The 25,210-nt window shown below is 33.5% G+C and overlaps 4 protein-coding genes across 5 annotated transcripts; 1 reads left to right on the top strand and 3 right to left on the bottom strand.

Annotated features, from left to right (window-relative positions):
• Nucleotides 1-474: 474 nt before the first annotated feature.
• On the bottom strand, nt 475-3,202 carry LOC123891930 (B3 domain-containing protein Os07g0679700-like). Its single transcript, XM_045941795.1, has 7 exons — nt 2,913-3,202; nt 2,406-2,502; nt 2,111-2,285; nt 1,945-2,018; nt 1,146-1,388; nt 730-770; nt 475-571 (listed from the first exon to the last, which is right to left on the bottom strand). Exons 1-7 carry the CDS (start codon nt 3,200-3,202, stop codon nt 475-477), a joined length of 1,017 nt encoding a protein of 338 aa, XP_045797751.1.
• Nucleotides 3,203-7,840: 4,638 nt separating this feature from the next.
• Nucleotides 7,841-12,225, top strand: LOC123893161 (elongation factor P-like). Its single transcript, XM_045943082.1, has 7 exons — nt 7,841-8,060; nt 8,141-8,218; nt 8,457-8,563; nt 10,117-10,194; nt 10,335-10,436; nt 11,215-11,296; nt 12,063-12,225. The coding sequence occupies exons 1-7, from the start codon at nt 7,922-7,924 to the stop codon at nt 12,182-12,184; spliced, it is 708 nt and encodes a 235-aa protein (XP_045799038.1). The 5' UTR covers nt 7,841-7,921; the 3' UTR covers nt 12,185-12,225.
• A 972-nt stretch (nt 12,226-13,197) lies between these two features.
• Nucleotides 13,198-20,410, bottom strand: LOC123893049 (CDK-activating kinase assembly factor MAT1-like). Of its 2 annotated transcripts, none has more exons than XM_045942969.1 (7): nt 20,149-20,410; nt 18,397-18,614; nt 15,495-15,598; nt 14,400-14,473; nt 14,189-14,292; nt 14,002-14,064; nt 13,198-13,749 (listed from the first exon to the last, which is right to left on the bottom strand). In XM_045942969.1, the coding sequence occupies exons 3-7, from the start codon at nt 15,557-15,559 to the stop codon at nt 13,498-13,500; spliced, it is 558 nt and encodes a 185-aa protein (XP_045798925.1). In that variant the 5' UTR covers nt 15,560-15,598; nt 18,397-18,614; nt 20,149-20,410; the 3' UTR covers nt 13,198-13,497. The 2 variants fall into 2 exon arrangements, with proteins under 2 accessions (XP_045798925.1, XP_045798926.1); XM_045942970.1 differs by having other exon boundaries at nt 18,397-18,569.
• Nucleotides 20,411-22,014: 1,604 nt separating this feature from the next.
• Nucleotides 22,015-24,246, bottom strand: LOC123892573 (pentatricopeptide repeat-containing protein At1g09900-like). The gene is made up of 2 exons (XM_045942384.1): nt 22,648-24,246; nt 22,015-22,544 (listed from the first exon to the last, which is right to left on the bottom strand). The coding sequence occupies exon 1, from the start codon at nt 24,174-24,176 to the stop codon at nt 22,665-22,667; it is 1,512 nt and encodes a 503-aa protein (XP_045798340.1). The 5' UTR covers nt 24,177-24,246; the 3' UTR covers nt 22,015-22,544; nt 22,648-22,664.
• Between the last annotated feature and the right edge of the window lie 964 nt (nt 24,247-25,210).

The raw sequence follows: 25,210 nt of genomic DNA, 5'->3' as shown, positions 1-25,210 counted from the left end.
AATTAGATAACATTTTAAAATCGCTCATTTTAGAAATTTATGGATTTAGTTGCCTAAGGTCCTGATCCTTAGGCAACTAGATCCACCCGATATAGGTACCAAATAGTGGTCCAAATCACCATCTTAGATAAATATTTAGGATTATTACAGATAAAAATGGAATGCATAAACCCAGAGTCTCAAGACAGATTTATAATTACAAGAAAAATGGAATGCAACTATCTCATTGTGTAGTAAAACCTACCATTATCCCTAGGCAACCTAATTTATGAATATATTGCAACTACAATGAAAGACTCTTCTCACACAAGATGTGGTTAATTGGCTTCAAAGATCAATTGATATCATTGTGTTATTATCAAAAACCAGCTCTTTTGCAAAGGCCATTTAGATCAAAATCCTTTTTAATGGTTTCAATTCATGGGAGAAGAACATGAACACCTGATGAAAGCATACAAAAGCTTAAAGACCTTATTAAGAACAAGATTTGTTAACACAATTGCATTGCACCAGAAATTCCAACTTCCTCCATTTTGAGCACTTATCACACTGTATCCATTGCTCATTCATTCTGTAGTTTAATCACAATGCAAATGAAATATTCAATTAGTCCAAAAGAAAATAGGCGACGACTTAAAATTGATTAAAAGCTCGTAATTTTGTAAGGACTAAGTGAATATTCGAACTAACATTAACTAGCAGAAACACTATCACACATGTTTATCTTACCCATTTATGAATATACCTCTCTTTGCAATGATAGGAGGTTCCTGCATCAAATTAAGTATAGTCAATTACCAGTTACCATTAAACATATGTGGATCTTTTTTCATTAATTCTTTTCTTAAAAATTGAAGCATTGTCACCATGTTATTCCGAAGTCAACCTTCCAGGGGCAAAAACAGATTTTTCGGGGTATAAAAGAAACATGTGGGGGGGGAGAGAAAAATTCGTTTTTACATGGCTAAGTCCTCAAATGTTTGGCTAGTGACAGCCACACGCCGCGACAGTGATTAGTCTTTAGTCGAAGAACATATTAATATATGTGAAGTCAAAAATGAAAAAAGAAACTAGACAGAACAATTTGCCAACAAATAATGAATTTCATAAAAATTACAGGTTATTAATGATAATAGTTTACTCACTTCATATTCTTCAAAAACATGATCCTCAATCACTACAATGTTTGAATTAACTGTAGGGGGTGGATGAAGAAAATGTTGAGCCTCTTGCCAAGTAAGTTTCAGCATCAATGCATCTTGGTTATCAAGAACCTGCCTCTTGCTTTTTGATCCAATGTCACATTTTCTTTTCTTCTTAGGAACCAGCTCTTTTGGCAGATGCATTTCCTCTCTTTTCTTGCCCTTAGACATAGTAATGTCATGCACCTAGTGGGAAAGAAATTATCATAAATACAAAAATAGAAAGTTTCATTTGAATTAGAACCATAGCCATAGGACACATTAGACATATAGGGTCTGTTTGATATTCAAATGTAAGTAAGGGATAGAACAATACAAGGTACAAAACAACACAGGAGAAAATTTAAGGTATTGAACATATTTTGTCTTGTACATGTTTGGTGGACAAAAGGTTACTTTAGTATTGTAGACAACTTGTGCTGGATAAAAAGTTGTCTCGTGGTTTAGTGGGGGTCAAGAATTTCAGCTTTTTGTACGGTCCATTGACCCCCAGTTTGTCTTAAAATCAAACACAAAACAGTTGAAGTTGTTGTTTTCAGTCCCTTATTATTTAGCAGATCAAACACACTCATAATATTCATAATCAATATGTTAAATGTTACTAAATGCATACATATTCTAAGAAAAATCGTCCTCTAATAGCACGTAGAAGAATTTCGCACTTCAATTTTCTGCTAATTTTTTTCTGCACATTTTCAATCTTACACGAGATCTTTAATAGTATCAATTTAGAGTTTGTTACCTCTATAGAAGAAATTGACGCCTTTCGAAACCCTATTATCAGTCTCTCCTCGGGGTCCATCCTGCTAAATGTTACTGCAATTTTTTTTGTAAAAGGAAAACATTAGTATAAATTTCTATCCATAATTTGAGCCTAAATTAAAGTAATAATGGATCATAAAATGTACCAAAATCTCCAGCTTGCAATTGCATAGACTGAATCCAAGGAAGTACACCTTCTAAAACATATATCCTGCTGTTATTATTTGGCCAAAATCTAAACCTAAACATCAATTTCTTCCCTTTCACATCTTCAATATGTAAGTAAATACCCCCTGGTTGAGAAATAGGAGGAAAATATGTCTGCAAAATTATACCACTTTAGTTCTAACAAATTATAGAACATTTATAATAAAAAATTGGTCAAGAATAAAATTATTGGTTCAGAACTAAACTTAGCTGCTTATAGGTTATCAAACTTACTTCAACACATGGTTTCGGAAGAACCATGCGACCGAGTCGACAAACATCACTGGAAGTCAGTGTCTTCTCAAATAATGGCACAATTTTGGAATTTAAACTTGAACACATAATGAGTTATGGTTAACAAAATAATTTTCCAAGAGTATTACTCTGTCATACCAACAATAAGTTTCTCATTTCTACATAAAACAAATTCAAGAGCGATCAAATTACACAAGTGTAATAATTCGGTATTGTTACACCGTTCGATAACTCTCACATAGATCATGTCTACAAGTTTTTATGTTAATCTAAAATTGCTTAATGTGTCATTGAGATATATTAAGATTAACATTTCTTAACTTAATGCTTCTCAATTTATAGATATGATTATATGAGAGTATATATATTGAACGGTGTAACGTTATCCAATATTACGCCGATGTAAATTTCATCCTTCCTCACATAAGTTAATACATGTCCTATAAAAAAAAAAAACTTAAGAAAATTAAAGTATTTAATGGATACTCTCCAGATAATTGCTGCAATTCTTGATCAGTAATCTTAGGCAAATTACGCGGAGATATGTGTTTCCTTCGTCGTCTTATAGGTGATTGTCGTGCAACATGAATGGAAGATGCCATGGACAAATTTTTCTCTAACTCTGATAGATTTGGAGTTGAAGTTTTACTACTTTGCTTTTCACCAACAACACTATTACTATTACCAAAGGAATTTGAAATTCCTAAAGGAGCATTAAGGGTCATACTCAACTTTGGCCTATTAGACAATGATTCATATACATCTCTAACTTTCATATCAGATTTAGTTGGCTTAGATGATGCATTGGAACTCCAATGAAATTGTGAAATGTTTCCAAATTCTTCAATGAAAGTGGAATATATACTGAACTCTCTTAGCCTTTTCAGTACTTGAAAACTGTGAAACATACAATCATTGTTGTCAGTTCTTGGCACGAAAAACTCAAGAATAATGCAAGTATCAAACAAATGAGTTCAAGTAGTTAATGAGTTCTGCCTAAAACGAGTCGTTCAGAAGAATCTAAATTCGCCATATCATATTAAATTCTTATCGCACATCCGCATGTTGGGTTTAGTATGGCCCGATAACGGATGATTCAACAGATTTTTGCAATAACAGCAATATATAATGAATTAAGCAAGAGAAATTTATCTTACACGTTGAAGTCTTGAATTCTTGTATCTCTCGCAACTCAAGTAGTGACTTGGAGGAAGTGCATCCGCAATGGAAACACTACACATAACAAAACATTTACAGTGTCATTAATTAAACATATTGTAGCATGTCGAAAAAGAGGATATATAATTCGTATTTGCAATGTCCAATTTCAAACAAACATATAATAATTTTGTAGCCTCGTGTGTATATAGATCAAAGTTAACAAGAAAATCCAAAATGGACACACAAAGATGACAATTAATTAAAGTTTATAACATTAATGGAGGCTAGGGTTCTATTACACTAACCAACTAACATAATCACTAATTTATTGGAGAGACTAAACTACCCCTTTTTTTGACAAAAGACTAAACTACCCTTAAAAAGTCAAGTTAACACCTGTTAAATTCACACGTATCAAGGAGTATCTAGAATTTGTAATGAAACGTGACTTGTTTAAACGAAGCATTATATTTCTTAGCATAACATTTCACTTTTTAGTTTTACATTTTCTTTTTTAAGGAGTCTAGTGGCTAGAAAATTCACATTAAAGGTGAATAAGTAGAGTGTCCCGGGTTCGAATCTGGACTCCTGCACATATAATGCAATGTCCCTACCAACTGATCTAAGCTCACGGGGACAGTTTTACGTGCATAGTTTCCATTTAAACTACATACATTCTTATTATGCAGTTTCCATTTTAATAAGCTCCAAGCAAACCGTCTAGGTCTCAAAAAATAAATCTAAAATTTGGGCTCCAAAATAATTACGCCAAAAAAAACCTAAAATCGGCTGGAAAAACCTAAATTTTAGATTTTGTAACCGTTGTTAGGTAGACTCACAAGTATAAAAATAAAGCGTAATTTTAAGTATTACTCTTTGGGTTGAAAGTACAAAAATATAGTTATTTGTACATGCATGCGAGTGAGTGCGTGCGTGCGAATGTGTACCTAATAAGATGAAATTGGATAGGGAGTGTGCAAGCAAACGACACGAATTATTTATACACAACAGTAATTTAAGTAAAATGACAAGCATCTCATAATATTAAATCAACCATAATATATAAAGAAGATGAGAAGATTAATGTGTAATAATTTTACTTATTAATCTTGCTTCATCACACACATTACTATGAAAAATAGGGAGCACATCAAGCAAAACCAGCAACAATGTAACTAATCTCGAAGAATTTATTTTTCCCACCTATCCATGTTGTGGTTGATAGAACCACAATCTTCTTTCCTCGAAACTCATATGTGTTGTAGTTTTTTGAGGGCTCATATGTATTGTAGTTGTTCTCTATTACTATCTGTATTTTGTCTTGAGCTTCTAGGTCAACTTCGATCTCTCCGTATAATTTTTTAAAGGCGGACAATGTAGCTGTTCTCATCCAAACGATTAAGTCCTCTTATTCACTCGGACAGAAAAGATTATTTTCTAAAAATTTGTCAGAAAAGAACACAAGTAAAACTTGTTTAAAGATTAATATGAAGGTATTGTTTACTTACAGGGGTCTTTTCATCAAGTTTACCACCCCCAATCAAACCTTCGGCTTGGAAATTTTTGGGATAGCCATATCAGCCCTAAATTTTTCCTTTTTGTCACTTTTCCATGCTATGTCCTTTTTGTTGATCACCATATCTCCTTATTATTTGTGGAAAGTTTGTATGTGTCATTCAACAAGCTCCACACGGAACAATTGGCTGATGATTTGTTGTATGACCTTCAGGACGGCATGAGTTGACATCATTTTCACCTGCCTTACTCCCAGTTGTTTATCACTTCTGCTTTCGACATATCTGCAAGATAATATCATTCAAAATCTAGTATATATAGTACTTACACCTATCAGGGAGTAATTAGAAGAAAGCAACGCCTATTTTTGTAACAAGTCGTTGGCAAAAATTACATTTCCAACGACTTGTAAAAAATGTAGTTTTTGCCAACAACTTGTAACAAAAAAAAGGCGCTGCCAAAAAACAAATTTCTTGTAAATTGTTAGTCAACAAAAAATGAACGTGACTTGTTTAAACTACCCAAAGCATTATACAATATTTCTTAGCATAACATTTGCATACCGTTACTTTGTAAGCCGGCCCTAATTTCATTTTAGAGTGAGAAGTTCCATTTTCTCTCTAGGTCTTCTATATCTTTATTTACGGTAAGAGTGTGGTTTTATGTTATTTTTTGGCCTAAAATCACCTTCTGCATCTTTTTTTCTTCTCTTTTAACTTAAATAAGTGATTTTCACATAGTTCAAGTTTTTTAGTTGATTTTTTTGTGTTGTCATCTTTCTGAGTGCGGCGTTGTGTTGTCACCGTCCTTGTGCGACGTTGTTTGGTTTTTTCTCTTGTTGCGGTGTTCGTTTAGTTCATATTGAAATATCAACTTCAATCAACTGCAGATTCAATCAATGATTTGGATATCAACATTGCAGATCCGGAAGCATAGATATTCCGGTGACTTTAATTTTATCATATTATTTGTAGTCATTTTGCCGTTGTATGCTATTAACTTGGATGTTATGGGTTTGTTCGCCAATTCATCCTTTTCGTTTTTAGCAAAGTTGAATTTGTATTTGCATCTGATGCACTCTATCAATTATTGGAATAAATGAATATTATCTTATTTTAAGTCCAAAAAAAAATACATTTGCAAACCGTCTAAGTCTCAAAAAATAAGTCTAAAATTTGGGCCCCGAAATAATTCCTTTAAGGATTTATTAATCCCAAAAAAATTTGGTGGCCTATTGGCAACACTAAGGAGGAATCCTAAATTTCAAAAATTTGTCTTTGTTCGAGTGCCGCTTTTTCCCGGAGAATCTCCATATGCTCTAATTGGACAATCATACTTGATATGGTTGATAATTGATCACTTGATGCAACGATACATAAGTACAAATGATCAGATTCTCTCTATGTATGTAACCCTCAATATCAAGTATCAAATAGATATGCATACAAATCAATTTCCGAAATGTATGCTTATAAGATGCTATCGAAGGTGCAACTCTTATTTCTACTCTTATGCATGCTACTACTACTTGTCAGACTGCCTTCATACTACTCCTTCATCACTACACGTTTGCACTTCTCTTCTTCTCATAATCTTGTTGTGTATCAACACATACCCATTGTCTCCCTCTAGTTTTCTCTCTGCAAGTTTGCAACTCATCGGTCATCCGTAGTTTTATCTTGTTTTCCCTTTTTGCATGCGATTTTCAATTTTCTTCTTCAAGGTGTGCAATTTTCTGAATTGAATTGTTGTAAATGTTGTCAAATTGGAACTAGATCAATGCTTGTAGAAATTGATGTAAAACAATTGTTAGTGAGTTTGTATCGAGAAATGCTCGTATGAATTTTGTATGAGTATATGGATATTAAATAAATAAATAAATAAAATCAATATTTTTTGGAAATTCAAATTTTCTAGACTACTTAATAGTTAGGGCCCAAATTATAGATCCTCCCTAGGCCACCAAAATCTAAAAAACGGCCTGACTCCATGACTAATTGGCAATGAAAAATTAGTAAGAGCTTAACTTTATATATAATTGTACGGGATTAGTTAAAATGCAACCATTATAAAACAACCATTAGTATTATTCACCAAAAAAAAAAAACCATTAGTATCACTTTATTTAATAATAATTATTAGAACCAGCCGTACACATTTCGAGATCTTGCAAATTAAAAAAAAAAATAGTAACACGTTGTAAAAAAAAGAAATAGTAACACTAATATCTATATATAGCTAAAAATAGTGTTACTATTCCTTAAAATAGTCCCTGTGAGTTGCATATACTCTTGTTTAGGCGGTTAATTTTTGAGATAATTTTCATAGATTTGAGATCATTCTATTATTTATTGATCGTTTGATAGTTAATAAAATGAATTAAATTTGATTGATTTAGAAAAAAAAAATTAGCATTAGCTTTTTATTTTAGAATTAAAAATAATTCTTTTTACAAAATAATTTTTTAAAAAAATATCTAAAACAAACTCATGCTAAATACTAGAGTAACGAAATAAAAGGATGAAACAGTAATTAGCTTATGTTGATACACAACTTATGAATAACAGACACGGATACCGGACACGACACAACGCCACAGATACTGACATTGACACGTCAACACTGATAAAAATTTAAAAAAATGACATGATTTAGTGTAATCGTAAGTGTCGGTCGACACCGACACGTGTCCGCGTCCTAATTTAAGGAGTTCCTAGTACACAACACAAAACAACGCGAAACCTGTAATTTCGAAAAGCTTCCCTTATCTTCTACAAACCATTTTTTTTCGCAGTTACAAAACAAAGAGACAACGCAACATGATGGCGGGAAGCGCAACCTTGAAGCTCAGTCTCTCACATTTTTCTTCTTCAACTTCATCTCTACGCAAATCCTCTTCTTCTTTCCCATCCAACTTTCGAATTCCAAACCCTCCTTCTTCTAATCCCAATTTCTTCAGTGAGTTTAATTTCACTTTCAACAACCTCCATTTTTAACTACCCCTTCTTAATTTTACTAATCTATATCATTTTTTTCAGAGGTTTATTCACTTTCTAGTAATGACATTAAAGTCGGTTCCAATGTCGAAGTTGATGGTTCACCTTGTCGTGTAATAGGTATTTATTACTACTACTATTGTTTTTTGTATTAACTTCGGTCTGCCACAAGGTAAGTAAAGTTCGGTTTCCACTAGGATGAACTGTTGGGGAGAACCCAAGTTCTTTGATTTCTGGTAGGAACAATTTTTTACCAGACTTTACTTACCTTGCGGCCGAACTCTAAATTACTACGACTCTTTTCCCTGGGAACCAGTAGTGTTAATTAAATTAAGTTTTATATTTTACTTTTTTTTAGAGTTTCTTCATGTGAAACCTGGAAAAGGGGCGGCATTTATAAGGACCAAACTCAAGAATTATCTTACAGGAAATACTGTTGATAAGACCTTCAGAGCTGGAAGTTCGGTAATGCATCTTCATTTTTCTACACCTTTATGTTTTCAAAGTTGCATTGTTAGTTGATTCAATAGAACAAATTAAATTTTACTATATATATTCGGGATAAATACACATGAATGAAAGGTAAGACAGGCAACAAGATGAGCCGCTAAACCTTTCTGAATGGCAAAATTTATACAAGAAATATCAATTTTCTTTCAAATTGTTCGGATTAGGTCTCTAAAGACCCTTTCATGACTAATTTTTCTAGGGCTTGAGTTGCGGGAGATAAGGTGTTTTAGTTATAGTTGCCTTTTTTTCCTAAGAAAGCAAAAACGTGATTGAGTGTGTGTTTGAATGAGCATTAGTGTTATCAATTGCAAGTAGTGGAAAATAAGGGTTTGTTTAAATTCCGCTACGCGCCACTATAGCCGCTATTTGACAACAATGGTTTCAAAAGCCAAAAATTTGGATTTCTTTGTCAATTGAATGTTCAACTGGTTTTCTCCTTCAGTCTTTTGTCTGGCAACCTGAAAACCCCCTTTTTATGGGGTAGCAACTGCATAACAAGCTATAGTAATACAGGAGTTTGTTATCAGCCATTTAGGTTAAGCTTGGTAGTTGCACGGTTTTCCCCACATTCACGAATTATAATTTACCTGCTCATATTCACTCTGGAGATCTTGGGAATTAATTCTGAATATGTTCATATGATAGTATTTAAAACTTTTGTCTTACCTACCTTCATGAGCATACAACCCCAATTTGTGGAGGTAGAATGCAAAGTTGGAAAGATATTGTCGGGTCTAATTGAGCTTCGTTGGTGAGTGAACCAATCTGTCATTAGTTATACAAGTACCGTGCAACTTAGGGTGGAGGGTTTTCTGCTGTTTGTCTTATAATTTGTGCCTACTCTATAATGCAAGGATACGATACGTGGATCGGATATTATACATATCCAATACAGCGAAGCATCGTTCCTTGACAAATATAGGATATGATACCTATAGGATACATATAAATATATAAAATAATTGAAGTAATGAAAGTTTGAAAATAGGTGAAGAAAGTGAAGCAGTGATATAAATTGCATCTGTGGCAATCAATATATAAGTGGGAAAATGGAAATTAGGATCTGAATGAGTGAATTTGTGATATAAATTGCATTGTTACAATTAATGAGTGGGAGTTTGAACATTACATAAATTATGCACCTGAGATGTGAAGCCATAAAGAACATTCAAATGTATGACGGCTTGTCAAAAGCATGTCAATGTCATATTGAAAGCATTTCAGATTATATTTTATTTTGTTAAAAAAGGGTCTCCATTAATTTTCTGATGCCTAGTCAGCATATCAGAGCATATTGGGTACGATATGAAAGGAAAAATGAAGTATCAGCGCATCATGGTGCCTAAAAATGGCTGTTATGTGTGTGGCAAGAGTCTTTAATGGTTGTGACACATGAATTATGAAGTATTATAGGAGTACTGTGTCTCTATCAGAGTGTTGCTTCTATCTTCTTATTGATGCTTACCTTTTTCTGCTTTTATCTTGTCTGTTCTATTTCCTTTCGACAGATTGATGAAGCAGATATAGTCAAGGAAACAAAACAGTTCACATATAAAGATGGTGTTCAGTATGTCTTCATGGACTTGGTATCATCTGGAAACTGAAATCCTTATATAATCTAATTGTAGAAAAGTTAGCCTAATTAGGTTCAAATTCTCTATTCCAGCAATTCTTTTGCTTTCAGGCCATACCCTTTTTTTACTTTATGTTAATTTTATATTATCAGAGTACATACGAGGAGACTCGTCTGAATGAATCAGATGTTGGGGACAAAATTAAGTGGCTGAAAGAGGGAATGGACTGCAATTTGCTGTTATGGAATGGAAAAGTAACCTTTTCATCTCATAATTTATTACCGTCTTTCACACTCTCTCAAACCTTTATTTTCCATGCCAGTATTGATGATGATAAATATGGGTAACTGTGTTCTAAGACAAAAAGTGGGATCAAATTTTTGAAAACTTAAATTAATTTGATTGTTATATGCATAAATAAGGGGGAAGTAACTAATTGAATTCAATCTGTCCCAATAGAGGAAACTATCGATTCATAGTTGCTAATGTACTAAACTAATATAAAATGCATTGCAAATCTCATGGTTTTCATTTTATCTTGTTTCATTTGAATTTGTATGCTTTCTGTATCATCTTAAATAATATTTCACTTCTATACAATGACTGTATGGTTGTCTGAAATATTGAATAGTACCTTGTGGGATATATATTTTGATACAATATGCACTTTGAGAGTATTCCTTTTTCCCGAATGCTGTTTGACTTAGACTGCTGTCAATAGTTTCAATACTTTTGTACATTCTTGTAGTAGTTAATGGTTTCAACTTTCAAGTGTGGTTTCAACTTTGCATATTGAATGCAATACTTTTTTATGCATAGATTGCTAACACAAGGCTCCATAAGTTATTAAGGCTGTATCAATTCTTGATGTAATTTTATTTTTAACCTAAAATTTAAGGATGGAGTCACAATTACTTGCTCACTTTACTTGCTCACTTTAAAGACATAATCTAAAGGAGTTTTTTTTGCTGATTTGCAGTTTGACATTTATAAGTAAATTTGTTTAGCAACTTGCCTATTGATATTTTTCAGGTTATTGATGTTGATCTCCCTATAACAGTCAAGCTTAAGGTAGTCCAAGCAGATGCCGGACTTAAGGGTGACACAGCCCAAGGTGATGCCATTTTTTTATGAATTTAATTTACATGCACTGTCGGTGTAAAGTTATTTTGCACATGCGTCCAATAATATACTGACACATCATGTATGGTAATTAAAAACACATGATGTGTCACATTCATTAAATGATGTGGCAACACATCATTGGATGTATGTGCAAAAAAAAATTACACCGACGGTGCACAACAATTAAACTCTTTTTTTATACTGCTAATTTCTTTCTTACCAAATTTATATTGTAAACATTGTTAGTGCCAAGAAAGTTCTTTGTTATACTAAAATGCTCAAATTATCTGCTTCATAATATTCCCTTAATCACATTTCACATGTTGGCATTAGAAAAACAAAAACAAGGAAGTGTTATTGAGTTTGATCACCTAATTATTAGCCATATGAATATAAAAGCTAAAAAAGGACAACCTTAGGGTATAAAGCCTCCACATTTGCAGAATCCATTGTAGGTACGTAGCTTTACGTTGCATTTGCAGGTCTCATTTCACAACTATAACTTGTGACCTCTTAGTCTCACGGTACCCAGTAACTCTAGCAGTTGCACAAAGGCTTCCATTCAGTCATAAAGAAACTAAGTTGTATTGGATACCAAGTGGGTAGGAATGGTTTTTTTTCTGCATCTATCTTCTGAACAAAAAACAATTGTGATATCCTATTGTGCTTTTTATTGTTTTTTCCCCTTGTCCTATGTCACCCTGTGTCTTACATTCCATTGTAGAACTTAACTGTAAATGAAATTTGATTGACAGGTGGAGGATCAAAGACAGTAACTCTTGACACCGGTGCTGTTGTCAATGTTCCGCTTTTTGTAAGTGAAGGTGAAGAAATACTGGTTGATACAAGATCTGGGCAGTACATGAGCCGTGCTTAAGATTTTACATCAAATTTTGTCGTTGGTCAAAGTTCAGAGTTTCATGACTTATTTTGTTCTTTTGCAATAACATGTAGCATATGTAATAGACTAATAGTAAACATAGCAAATTGACTATGTACATCACAAACACCGAGTTAAGATTTTGTTGTGACTTCGAAGTTCATTGTGAAAATGAGGCTCTTGCTGCATTATTATTTAGCATGATTGTGGTGTGGGGCATGAAATTATATCCTTGTCATGAAAATTTCCAGTCTTCCATTGGGTTGAAGAGAAAGGAAGATCAACCATTCAACCATAAATTCAGAAACTAAAATTAGGTTCCTAACTTTTAGCTTCATGTTTTGATTGTTTCTACAGATTCCTTCTCCTATTTATATAGCCGATCAACTGTTCTTGTTACTCTTTTAGTGACAGGAGATGATTATGGTTCATGCAGTAGTGCAATAACAACAGCACTTCGTGCAAAAGTCAAACTTAGTTTTGTTGATGAGTCATTTCTCATTCCAAAGAAGAAATATGAAATTTCCACTTAACAATGATGCAATGATTTGGTGGCAAAGTTGAATTCTACATTTAGTTTCACCTCCAGGAATGCAACACAAAGAGTCAAAGACAAAGGGAAATGAAAATCAGAAAATTGATCAAGGTTCCAAAACTGATTCTTGTTTGTATTTAAATTTTGCCTTTTTTCGGATTTACGAAGGTTTGCAATGGGGTCATGATGTTGAATGACAAGTTCGTAGTTCAAAGTTCGTTTTTTTTTTTTTTTTGAATAAGCTAAATAAGCCCACCCAAATTGACACCAGAGAGAATCAAACCTAAGACCTTAAGGAGTACACTCTCAGGTCCCAAGCAATACCACCAGACCAACCCAAGTGGGTTTCGAAGTTCGTTATTGTTCAATTGAGAATTCGATTTTGGTTGTGATGTTTATGTCGGTGGTAGTAATTCGAAGAACATGTGATTCAAGGACTTGGACATGCTCCAAAAGAAATTTATAAAAAAAAAAAAAAAAAAATGGAAAAACCACATCATAAATCCCAATTTGTGTGTGTGTCAACGAGCAATAAACAAACAAGATTAAACCTTCAAACATGGAAAATTGAGGAATAATTTTACAAAAATAAGATTAAAAATAAAAAATATTAACTAAAGCATCCCGTTAAAAGACTTGTTAACTTAACAAAATCGCGACAAATCTTACACTCTAGACCATTTGTATCTGAATGACTATGTGAATAGCTTGTGACAGTAGAATTCCTATGCCCCTATAATTTAATAAACATGTCACACCTTCCATGAATATGTCTCTAAGAAATCCAAATGCTTCCAAAAGCTTCTTCAAGTGCCCTCTTCTTGCTTATTTCTATACTCCATCCTCCAGCCCTTGCTCGTCGCCTCAATGTTTCCTCGTTCTCAACTACGTAGCCGGCATCACCGCCTCCAAGCGGTAAAGGTTGTGGTCCCATGCCTGTGGGTCTAGGCTGTCCTCCTGCAACTGTAGGTGCATATTGCCCCTGAGGGACAGCACCAAATCCAGCTTGGGAATTTTGGCTTGCATCCTGTTTCAAGAATAAACAAAGTTAATCTGTTTATTAATTTATATTTTGCAACTTTGCTGAATAAATAGGTGGCACAAAATAGAAATTGAAGCAAAAAAAAAAAAAACTCTTAAATGGAAGAGTATTATCAGAAGAGGTCAATCACTTAAATAGATTTCAATCTCAAATTATAAAGCCAAGCTCAATTAGGTTCAACATATTGTGCCAAAAATGTAATCTTAATGAACACATAAATAACAATCTAATGCTTACATCATTATCAGTTTGGGCAGGTTGTCCCTTGCTTGCTGCCATAGCTGCAGCTAATTCTTCAGCCTATTTAATTATTACAAGCACAATGACACATCAAAATATATAGCAAGAAACCAGCACCCACATAACAAATGGATACAGGACAATGTGAAAGAGACTGAACCATTGAAGAGACCATTAAAAATACCTTTCGGGCTCGATTAATCATTATTTGTTCTGCATTTTCTTCTTGGTATTTAGCAATCCTAGCTTCAATAGCCGCAAGATCAATTCCTTCAATCAAGTTAAACGCTGCAGAGGGGAAGGGGGAGAAATTTGAACAAAATAAATAAATAAATAAATAAATAAATAAGTGACAGAGGGAAACAAAAGTCATTATCATGAATATAGAAGCTTACTCATGTCTTCTACTTCCTCCAAATAATCGTTGTACTCTTTCAAAGATGGAAAATCATCTTCACGTTTATTGAATCTATAAATTTACAATCAAGTAAGCAGAAATGAATACTTGAATGAATTCAATATAACATGGACCCCGAAAAGTGAGAGTCTGAGTTTAGAATATGATCCTATTTCTTGTCTACAAAAGATTCAAATGCAATAGACTTTCAAAGTAATGAGAAAACCAAAATTCTTATGTGCTATATCTATTCAATTATGAACTCTTAAAGTGAAATGGTAAGACTGAGCATTTGGCAATTGGAAGAAAGAGAAAGTTTTGCAATTTATGCCAATTCCATGGCTCCTCCTTCACTTAACTAACCAGAGTAATTAAGCATGTGGTCCTATATAGTATATATCTCATGATTAGAGCCCTCAGCAATTAATCAACATGTATTCTGTAAACTACAGAAAGCATGTGGTCCTATATTTGATAAGTTTATTTGAAAGATCCGAGAATTGGTAATGAATTACTACAGCTGAGCCACATGCTAAGCATCACTGACCATACTAACTACAGAAAGACAATGAAATACTACCCAGCAGAAGTGATACTGGAGCTATGCATTCTAGAATTATTTTTTTGGTACGATGCATTCTAGAATTTTAATGTAGAATGAATTGATTTCATTACATAATACTGAGAGTACATCAGGCATATATACATAGCCTGTAGGTTAATTTAGGAAAGAAACTAACGGCCCATTTTAAAATAAAATCCCTGATTATGGGATATTTCCTAATTTACTAATCCTATACTAATAGGAAATAGATACAAGTTTGCCCTCAATATAAATATTCTAGGCTATATACACAGCTTCTGACACGCATAAATTTTGCTAACTATTGCAACTTCAATAATGTTTTAATCCAAAACAAAATGTAATAGATAACCTATCAAGCAAATTCTGCAGGATTGTAATAGATAACCTATCAAGCAAATTCAATATTTTTGCATTATATCCATACTACTCAAACATATGATGCATCTAGTATTTCTCATGTCACATAGATGAAGCAAGCAAGAAACAATGTGGGAAAGAAAAATATACATGCTAGCAATCCTCTTCCTGATGGCTATCTCCTTATAGTGCGGATTGGTACTAGTGATCACCATTCTCCTAACACCAAGTTCCTTTTCCTCACTTCTTATCACCTGAAGTTTAAGCAATAAAAAAAACATACATTGATAAGGATGAATTCTAAATACTTTTTGTGTATGAAATCCTGAAGTTTAGAAAATATTAAATCAATGAAAACATAATTATACAAACAAGATTTATAAAATCTAGGTAAAAAGACCTCAACTATGGAAGAATGAAGAGGGTGCAACACATCAGAAATTATATCAAACATAGACTCAAACAACACCCCCTCTTCCCGTGTATTTATAGTCTTACAGAAACAAACACAAGGATAGTACACTTATTTGTCTTATGGTATCTTGAAGCATGTGCAACAAGAATCCAAATATTAAAAAGTACTTCCAAGATTCTGTGAAGCCAAAATACTAGACTGTGGCATTGAGCAGTCCACGATTCTGTGTTTAACATTAGAAGCAAAAGTACTTTCAACTCTTCTTCAGTAGTACTCTTATAACACCCCAAATATAAATCTAGAATAATACCCGGGGTTTCACATAAGACAAATAAGACCTCAACTATGGAAGAATGAACAGGGATACTTAAAAATTTCAGAAAATTAGGTGTTCACAGTTTACATATTCTCCATCAACACTTGTGAACATCACTTTACATACTAGAATAACGGATAAGTTCATGGATACAAAATCCATCCCAGTTCAGAACAAAATGAATCTCAAATATCTGAGTACTGAACTACAACAAAGTTAAAGAAACTGAAATTAAACCAATAAACCATATCATACGTTTCGATTACAATTACAATAGATAACAGAAAGCAGGCTGGAAATAATAAGAAGGGTGAGACGACGTCTCAGTGAGTTTCTCATTACTCTGCAGCTTTCTTACCCTTATCTGAAAAAAATTAAAACTAGAAGGGTGAGACGACGTCTCAGTGAGTTTCTTACTAAAACCATTATTGTTAGTAAGTCTAAAATAACCTATCAGTTGATCTGGGGATATTGGTCTTTTCATAACATATATCTATGATTCATAATAACAATTGCAATACAATCAAGTGTAACAAGCGAATTAAGCCTTGTTCTTTTCAGTCTCTTGTGATATCGCGAGCATAATGATACTCGTATACCACTAGTCAGTAAAGTAAAGCAATATAGCATGAGTAGCGTCCCACCCATTGATCTTTTACTGATGTCATCCCACAGTTAACTATAACTCCATATGGAATAATAAATAGGAGTTCTTTAGCACTAACGGCTAATGATTTAAAGTGGCGCTGATTAATAACCGGATTTCATCAACTCTAAACCACTTAAATCTTGTCATAATCGTTTTACCATTTTTCGGATCAACTGAAATTGAACTGTTGTTAACAATTAGCTAATTGGGGTAAAACTTTTTCACATTCATGATTTTTCACTAAACAAGCTATAGGGTCTTAAAAGGCAGAAACCCCCATTCTTAGTTGACATTAACTTGCCTAAACATTAAATTGGGTTTATCATTCTATACTAAGAGAGGTTCATCAATCGTTGTGTTTTCAAAGCAACAGCCCCAACATATTAATATACCCAAGAATTCACTAATGCCTTATGCCTAAGGCAGCTTCAAGTACCTGCAAGTCCATCAAAACAGACAGTTGATAGACATAATTATACTTCCTAGTTCCAACAACTAGTTAGCTAGTGGTTCGTCGTCTACCCTATGGTTTTAATGAGTAAATATTTTAACTAATTACTCTGTTAGCTCCAGCAGTTTAATGCTAATTTAACTACCTAATCCCTATTTTCCTCTAGCAGCCCCCATTCTAATTTTATGAGAAAAACACTAAGAGGAAAACAAGGGAATTATCTACTTTTCCTCTTAAATAAACCAAAAACTAACTAATCTAATATCTAGCTAAAATCATAACCTAAAAAGACAGTCACCAATTAATTGATGAGAGTTGGAGGAGTGAGCAATAACAACTTCAAGCCTCCAAAAATCAGTTCTTTTCTTCGATTCTTACCAAGTCCAGATTTTCAGCTTGGCTTCTCAACACGCAAAAGCTCAATTCAAGGGGGAATTTTGTACGTGCAGAACTGAAAAGAATGAAATTGGGGCTTTGAGATTTTAGGGGTGAATTTTCGGATTTAAGAAGGAGAGGAAGGAGGAATTGCTAAAATTACTCTTTGTGGGTTCAATTGAGATGATAGTGGAAGGATTTTACTCATGCAAGGCTTGATGGAAAAGTTTGAATTTTTTCTTCCATGGAGGTGAGGATATGCTTACGCTGGTTTATGAAGAAGGGGATGGAGTTCCTTTTCGGATATCTTTTTTTTTTTTTGTTCTCTCCCTTTTGTTACATATAACATATAAAATGTAGCTATAATATGTTGCTCCACTGATACTATTATTATTAATTAAAGTTGGGTTGTTACAACTCTATCCCATAATTAAACAAGGAATCAAAATAGGAAAATGCTAACTAGTGCATTGGATAAAACTGCATTGGAACTTGTGTAGTCAATGTTTGTAAATTTAAAGTGTTGTTTTCAATGCAAAAGTTACCTTTTTTGTATCCTTAACTAGTGTCCCGGGAGCACTAGTTAGCATGACCCATCAAAATAAAAGACCGTGTTCTATGTGCCGTATTAAACTACAATACGCTACATACACTAATGACATCCGATACTTTCTATATATTCCCCCTCAAATGAAAAGGTTGCAGTGAAAAATTCCATTCATGCTGCCACCCCATTGAAAATATCAAACACAGCCAATTGAAACACACACACACACATAATGAAGATAGAATATATCAACTCATTAGTTACAAAGTCAAAAAGTAATAAAATCAGTACTTTTATACCTTCAAAATTTCGTCAACGAAGTTACTGCCTTCCTATGTAGGGACAGACTTATAATGTTGTTTGTATCAAATGAATGATTAGAACCAGTTAAACCTATGGCAATTAGGTTATAACCACTTTCTTCAAGAAGTGTTATAACATTTCTACCAAAACCATGCCCCGAAGCCTCCTCCTGTAGGACAAAATGATTGGCCTCAAGATCATCAACCTTTATACCCTATCAGATTGAAAACCAGAATGTATAACTTATACAGAATTAGGTTAAAGAAAACGCTGAAACAAAGATGATACAGAAAAGGAAAAAACGGAGAACTTCTGATATTTGTACTGAAAATAAAATGATGTCATTTTTCCCTACTGGTAAAGATAACCTGAAGAAGTTTATAGTAGACCATTCTTCTGTTATAGTTGCAAAGTAGGGAACTTTCAATATACATGTTAAATTAAGAGAATCATAGTACATTTACACCCCAGGTGGTGAGTCAAAAAGAGCAGTAGTGAATCTGTTTAAATTTCAAAGTCATTCTTAAAATCTGGGATTCGGGCCTAACTAAACCCACAAACGGCTTAAAAGTGAGTTTATAAACACTGCCTGCCTAGGTCATAACCACCTCCCACTCAAAATTGGACATCTGAATTGTAGTCAAATGCAGGTAGAATAAAAAAGTATCTCAAAATCCCATCATGTAACATCTGGAACATGGACAAATGAGGATGGAATATCAGACATCTTGGCCCAATAACAAATCTAAAATAGGTTCTTATACCGTCTTAGAATTTGGGCAAAGATTGCTCAAGCCATAAGCACTACTAGATCACATCTCTAACCAATGTGGGACTTCCAACTGTCACTTTAGATACCCCGATATCTTTGCTGTAGGGAGAAAGAGGAAAAACAAGAATACCTTTAAAGCTACATCTGATTTTTAGTATAAAATAGCTGATAAACGGAAAATAGAAATCTTCATTTTTCCAATATTGACAAAATTATCAAAATTAAAGGTTATTGGCAACAGTAAAAGCAATGGCATGGGTTGGCGCCAGGCTTGACCTTCCCCCTCCCCGTGGAGACTGGGAGAATGGGCAACCAACACCACACACATCAAAGGTAATAGAAACTCTTCTCCCCGTGCTCTCCACTTTTATCAACTGTTGGACACCTTATCCTACTCATTTTTATCCAATGTGACTATAGTCTCCCTCCTCTTTTTATCCTTCCATGGCTACCTTGGTGATTACAGTCTCTCCCCGTCTGACACCCCCTCTAAACAGAAAATACCGCTCCAACTTGTTCTTCCACCCATACAAACCTTCCTCAGGGAAAAGAGAAATCCCATTGTTATTCAAATCATGTAAAACTCAGTTATCTACCCACAACTCGTAAACACAGCTTCGATACTTGGCATTTTATTAAACAAATAGAGAAATATTCCTTCATTACATAGTATATCTTAAAATTTGCGTTGACCATAACTCAACCCTATAAAACCGACACATTTCCAAGTCATAAACTCATTCAATGTGGGACTAGAACTCAAAACCTCGAGGGTTTGCAACATCCCAACCCCTCATCTTACCTCTAGCAAACATTTACATGATAATGATCTCAGTCACGAACTACTAACTAACAAAACTACCTAAACCTAATTCCCTCAACTAACAAATGATTCATTCATGTATAAACTAGTTTATGATTATATTTATTACACCTAACAAAAGAAGTAAAATAAAAATGAGAAAAAAAATCTTACATCAAGTGACGGCAGCAGCGACGGCGAGTCTAGGGAAGAGAGGAACGAGTTCTCTGATCGCTGAAGAGGAAATTGGTGAAGGAAATTGATGCAATGTTGATTCGTGGTGAAAATGAGAAACGGCACACAGTGTTGTGGCGAATGGGATTATTAGGGTTAAATACAATTAATATTTTCACGGTAAACACAATCCTCAGAACGGGGTTGAGAAAACTCAGAGAGTATCAAAACTTGTCTAACTACTTATTGGGAACAAGAAGGAGTTTTAACAGTCTATCTCTAAACGCCAAACAATTTTATTAGTGGTTAATTTTTATTTTTAATTTTTATTTCTTTTTTTTTATTTTTGGTTAATTTGTTTTTTTTAGAAGAAAAAAAATTCAGTAAGAAATTATGAAATGATTTACCACCTTAAAATTATGAAAAGAGAAATTAAGTCATACATATGATATGATATGAATACAAATAATTTTATTAGTGTTGCGATTAATTTCACACTGCAATCTGTTACGCAATATACATGATACAAATCATGAAATTCTTGGCGCGAACGCGACTCTATTAAGTAATTATGTAAATATTAACACATTTCTTCGATAGGAAACCAAACAAAAGGAAGCACAAAACACCCTCACATTAAGTTCATTAGCTATCTTCTGAGTTTCAAAGCTTTAAATTTTTTTTTTTTTTTTGGTATTGATCATCCGTCACCGATAGTATTCACATTGTTGAAAATCCCGTTTTCATTAAGTACCAAACACATTGATTATTCTTTAGTTTGTGAAAAAATTAAAGTAGGTTTTATTACTTATTCCCTTCTCTAATCTTGTGATCAATTGATAAGCATTTTTATTTTTTACTAGTCCACTTGGAGGTGTTAAAAGGAGTGTCCATACAAGAATTTGTCCCATCTCCAACTTGAAGGAGTGTTGGGAGCATATCATGGGATTTAGAAGCATATTACATATCAAATATATACGGCACATCAAATTACATTTCATTAATGAGCATACCAATTGTATTGAATAATCTTCTTATTATAGGCAAAGTAGGTTCTTAATTAGCTTTTGATTTTTTGTACAGATTCTTTCTCCTATTTTTTTTTTTTTTTATTATTTTGGTCTAGTAGTAGTTTAGTGGCTAGATTCATATCTTTAAATGTGAAGGGTGGAATTCCAGGTTCGAACTCGGGCTACTGCATATCAATGTCTCTGCAGCTACCAACTATGCTATAATTTTGGAACCTCTCCTCTTTATTCTATGAACACATCAATGACATTAACAGCACATATTTTTTATTATTATTCTCTTATGGAATTTCAAATGTGAAACCATGATTATCATTTCAACATCATTTGGTTAGGACTCATAAATTATAATATTTGGAGCCAAGCAAAGGACCATAGTACTCAATATTGGAAGGAACACAACTAAAATTGACATCAATGTTTTATGCTTTCCTAATATATCTAAGCTTCAGACAACTCATCACAAAAGCTCAATTACCCACACTTATGTGGGAGATGACTGTAATTACTCAACAGAACAGCCTCTTAGCAATGCATACCAAAAAAATCTCAATAGCACCCTCTCATATCTATCCGTTGGTGCAGTGTATGGTCTTTATGATTGCCGCGGCGATGTGGTTGGATACGTTTGTGAACTCTGTTGTCTCTCTGCTGCATCCAGAGAAGTTCTTGGGTGCTGCCCCAATGGAGTCTCTGCTACTATATTTTATAGCTTCTGCATTTTTAGGTACTCAAATGAAAACTTCTTTGGGAAAGTCACAACATATCTGTCCTTCTTGGACACATTTTGGAGCCAAAAACGTCTCTAGTGCAAAATAGAGATTCAGAAAAGTGAGGATTTGATGAAACGTTTGATCAGAAAAGCAACTAATGAAACAAATCGATTGTACTATATGGATGGTTTCAATTTGAGTTATACTGGGAGTAGGTACAGACAGATCATGAGCAACATCGCTAAATATTACGGAAACATATACAAATGCACCAACCAACATATGTTATGCATGCAGCAGACTCTTCTATCCATTAAGAAAGATGCCTTCAACAGGAAAAGGCAAAAGGGACTATCTCATATGTCAAGGCAACAAATTAATTATAATTAGGAAGCTCAAATCAATGCACTGGCATTGGTAAAAGAGTAGACTAACTTTTGAGTATCAACTCAACCATCATGGTAATAATAAGCAACCCTGTTTGAGCACAAGCAGAGTCACCATTGTACTCTTATTCAAGGCTTGTTCAAACTTCAAAGCAATCACTTAGGACATAGCTTGCAATCATGGCATTCCAATGCACCATATCTTTGCACCCTTCACATGAAATTCCTTATGCATTATCAACTCAATAGCCATTTCAGCATCATTAAGCCTGCTTAAGTTGGCAAAAAAACAAGAATAGAAGCGAAGCTCCAAACAGTTGTTTTGAAAAATTCACGATGAACAACCCTCAGGGCGCGAGCGAGAAAACTCACCGAGTATCTAGAAGTTGTTAACTCCATTTCTCAACTTGCAGCTCCTTATTGGGAACAAGAACAACACCTTGCTTCAATGCAAAACCAAACAAAACGGAAGCACAAAACACTCTCCCATGTGCATTAAGTTCATTAACCAATACATCATAAGAAACTAAATCACCAATTCCTCCATTTGCATGCAAAAGAAACAAAGTTGACACTGCCTCATCCACTCTACCCTGACCACAAAGTCCTACAATAACTTTCTCAAATGCAATTGCCTTAACAGAATATCCCCACCTAACCATATCATTCAAATTCATCAAAGCCTCATCAAACTTCTCCCCCCTACAACATGCCTCAACCATCACCTCAATTGTCCTTTTATCAACCACTAAAACCCTCTCTTTCATTTTCTCAAACACTTCATATGCATCCTCAAGCAACCCTTTTTCCTTCCATGATCTTTTACACAAACGTCTCACCAATGTCCTCATCATCCTGAAATCCACATCAAATCCAATCTCCACCATTTCCTTATAAACCTCAAATGCTTCATCAATTTCATTCCACTTTAACAATCCATGTAAAACAGTATTATAACTAATATAATCAGGAACACATTCATACTTCTTCATCATCTTCAAAACACCGACACCTTCCATTGGTCTCCCTTCTATAGAATACCCTTGAATCAATATATTGAAAGTAACCACATTAGGTATCAATCCAATTTCAACAACTTCATTCAACAAATCCATCGCATCATCCGAACGACCGACTTTGCATAATCCATTCATAACAGCAGTATAAGAATAAACATCAACCCCAAAATTTGTTTTCTTCATATTCATCAAAATTTCAAGTGCTTCTTCAATTTTTCCCACATAAGACAACCCTTTTAACAAACAATTATGTTGTTGAACACTAATCTTCAAACCCTTTCTCTCCATGAACTCAAAAACCTCCATAGCTTTCTTTACTTTCCCTCTTTTGCAAAGGGAATTTATGAGAACAGTTATGGTTGTAGAATCTGGTACAAACCCATTTTCAAGAACAGTAAAAAGAACTCTTTTTGCTTCTTCCACTTCATTTTTCTGACAGTGACACCTTATCATGATTGAGTAAGTGCAAGAATCAGGCACAAGATGAAAAGATGACAACTTTGTGAACATTGTTGCACAAAGTTCTGATTTTTGTGCAATCCATAGAGCCATGAGAAGGTTATTGAAATCTGATATGGTTTGAAATTCAGAAGCATTTTTCTCTAGAATTTGTAGCATTTCAATTTTGGTTTTGGAGGAGGATAATGATGTAATGTTTTGGACAAGATTTTTGATTGGAAACGTAGTTGTTTTGTCCTTAAAATCAACGAGGTTGTTTGTTGTTTTTTTTATGGAGGAATTGGTGACAGAGAAAGAGTGTGTAGTTAGAATTGATGGATTAATTTGTTTGATACTACTAATGGTATTGTTATTGAAAAAGGGGATAGTGATTAGTGTATGAGGTTGAAAAAATTGAGAGCATATGGGAATTGGAGGAACCATGAGAGTGAGCTCTAAAGGATTGTTGGTATGGCATTTACTGATATGCTACCTGTGGTGTGGTTTGAAGTCATTGGATTTGGATATGTATTTTTCTGGATATTTTCCTAAACTCTTTGTCATCAAATATTTCCTCCTTCCTAATTTGATTAGTGCAGTGTACCGATTCACAATTTTGATCATTAATATTTTTATTTTTTTATTAGTAAAAATTATAAAAACTTGATATTTTGAAAATACTTATCAAAATAAATCAAACAATATCTTATATGCTAATATTAAAATTTATATATTATTAAAAAAATGCGTAAAATAAATGAATAGTATTATTTAGTCAAATTAGATCTTATAAAATGAAACTGAGGAAGTATCAAATATATTTGGTGTTTACTTAATTTTTGTTATATTTTTAAGTCTCTATAAAATGTTTTCTTGCACATAGTTCTGGTATTAATAATACACATCGGCTTAGTAGCAAAGATCAAAATTAAATGCTGATAATTTTTTTAGAGACTAAAAATATTATAAAAATTATGTAAGATCAGAACTAAATTTGAAAGGTCACTATTTTGTAGGGAATGTATGTATTTAACCCTAACAAAATATAGATCATGTCTAACAAAAGAATAATTTCTAATCATAAAGCACTTTGGAAATTATCCCTTGGTCCATATATAGTGTATAGAGTAGACACTCTACTTTATTTGTGAACAAAAATAAATTACATTTTTAGCATATTTCTTTGGCTTCTTCAAAAAAAAAAAATACTATAGCTTTTTAGAGCATATATTAGCTTGACAGTAACATTAACATATAGATAGTTCAATTATCAATAAAAAAAAGAATAACAATGAACATATAGATAGTATATATTAAATGATACTTTGGCATGGCATTGATCATAATCGTAGTGATCTGCTGAATTCCTTGCAAAGCATAATATCCTTAGGATCTGATGTGACATGTTTTCTTCCTCCTCTCACTCTTTTCCTACCAAAAATAGGTTTGATTAATTTCTTCATGACCCTATGAAATCC

This window comes from Trifolium pratense, linkage group LG6 (assembly GCF_020283565.1).
Source record: "Trifolium pratense cultivar HEN17-A07 linkage group LG6, ARS_RC_1.1, whole genome shotgun sequence".
Classification (NCBI taxonomy): domain Eukaryota; kingdom Viridiplantae; phylum Streptophyta; class Magnoliopsida; order Fabales; family Fabaceae; genus Trifolium; species Trifolium pratense.
This window is presented reverse-complemented; position numbering and strand designations above follow the sequence as displayed.

Excerpts from the sequence above, each read along its gene's own strand:
- LOC123892573 (XM_045942384.1), bottom strand. The coding sequence starts at position 24,176 with ATGGTTCCTCCAATTCCCATATGCTCTCAATTTTTTCAACCTCATACA.
- LOC123893161 (XM_045943082.1), top strand. The coding sequence starts at position 7,922 with ATGATGGCGGGAAGCGCAACCTTGAAGCTCAGTCTCTCACATTTTTCT. Across the intron at positions 8,564-10,116 it reads CCTTCAGAGCTGGAAGTTCG|ATTGATGAAGCAGATATAGT; the intron begins GTAATGCATCTT and ends TCCTTTCGACAG. Across the intron at positions 10,437-11,214 it reads TGCTGTTATGGAATGGAAAA|GTTATTGATGTTGATCTCCC; the intron begins GTAACCTTTTCA and ends GATATTTTTCAG.
- LOC123893049 (XM_045942969.1), bottom strand. The coding sequence starts at position 15,559 with ATGGTGATCACTAGTACCAATCCGCACTATAAGGAGATAGCCATCAGG. Across the intron at positions 14,474-15,494 it reads AGGAAGAGGATTGCTAGCAT|ATTCAATAAACGTGAAGATG; the intron begins GTATATTTTTCT and ends GTAAATTTATAG. Across the intron at positions 14,293-14,399 it reads GGAGGAAGTAGAAGACATGA|CGTTTAACTTGATTGAAGGA; the intron begins GTAAGCTTCTAT and ends TCCCCTCTGCAG.
- LOC123891930 (XM_045941795.1), bottom strand. The coding sequence starts at position 3,202 with ATGAAAGTTAGAGATGTATATGAATCATTGTCTAATAGGCCAAAGTTG. Across the intron at positions 2,019-2,110 it reads ATTGCAAGCTGGAGATTTTG|TAACATTTAGCAGGATGGAC; the intron begins GTACATTTTATG and ends AAAAAATTGCAG. Across the intron at positions 771-1,145 it reads ATGTTTTTGAAGAATATGAA|GAACCTCCTATCATTGCAAA; the intron begins GTGAGTAAACTA and ends AATTTGATGCAG.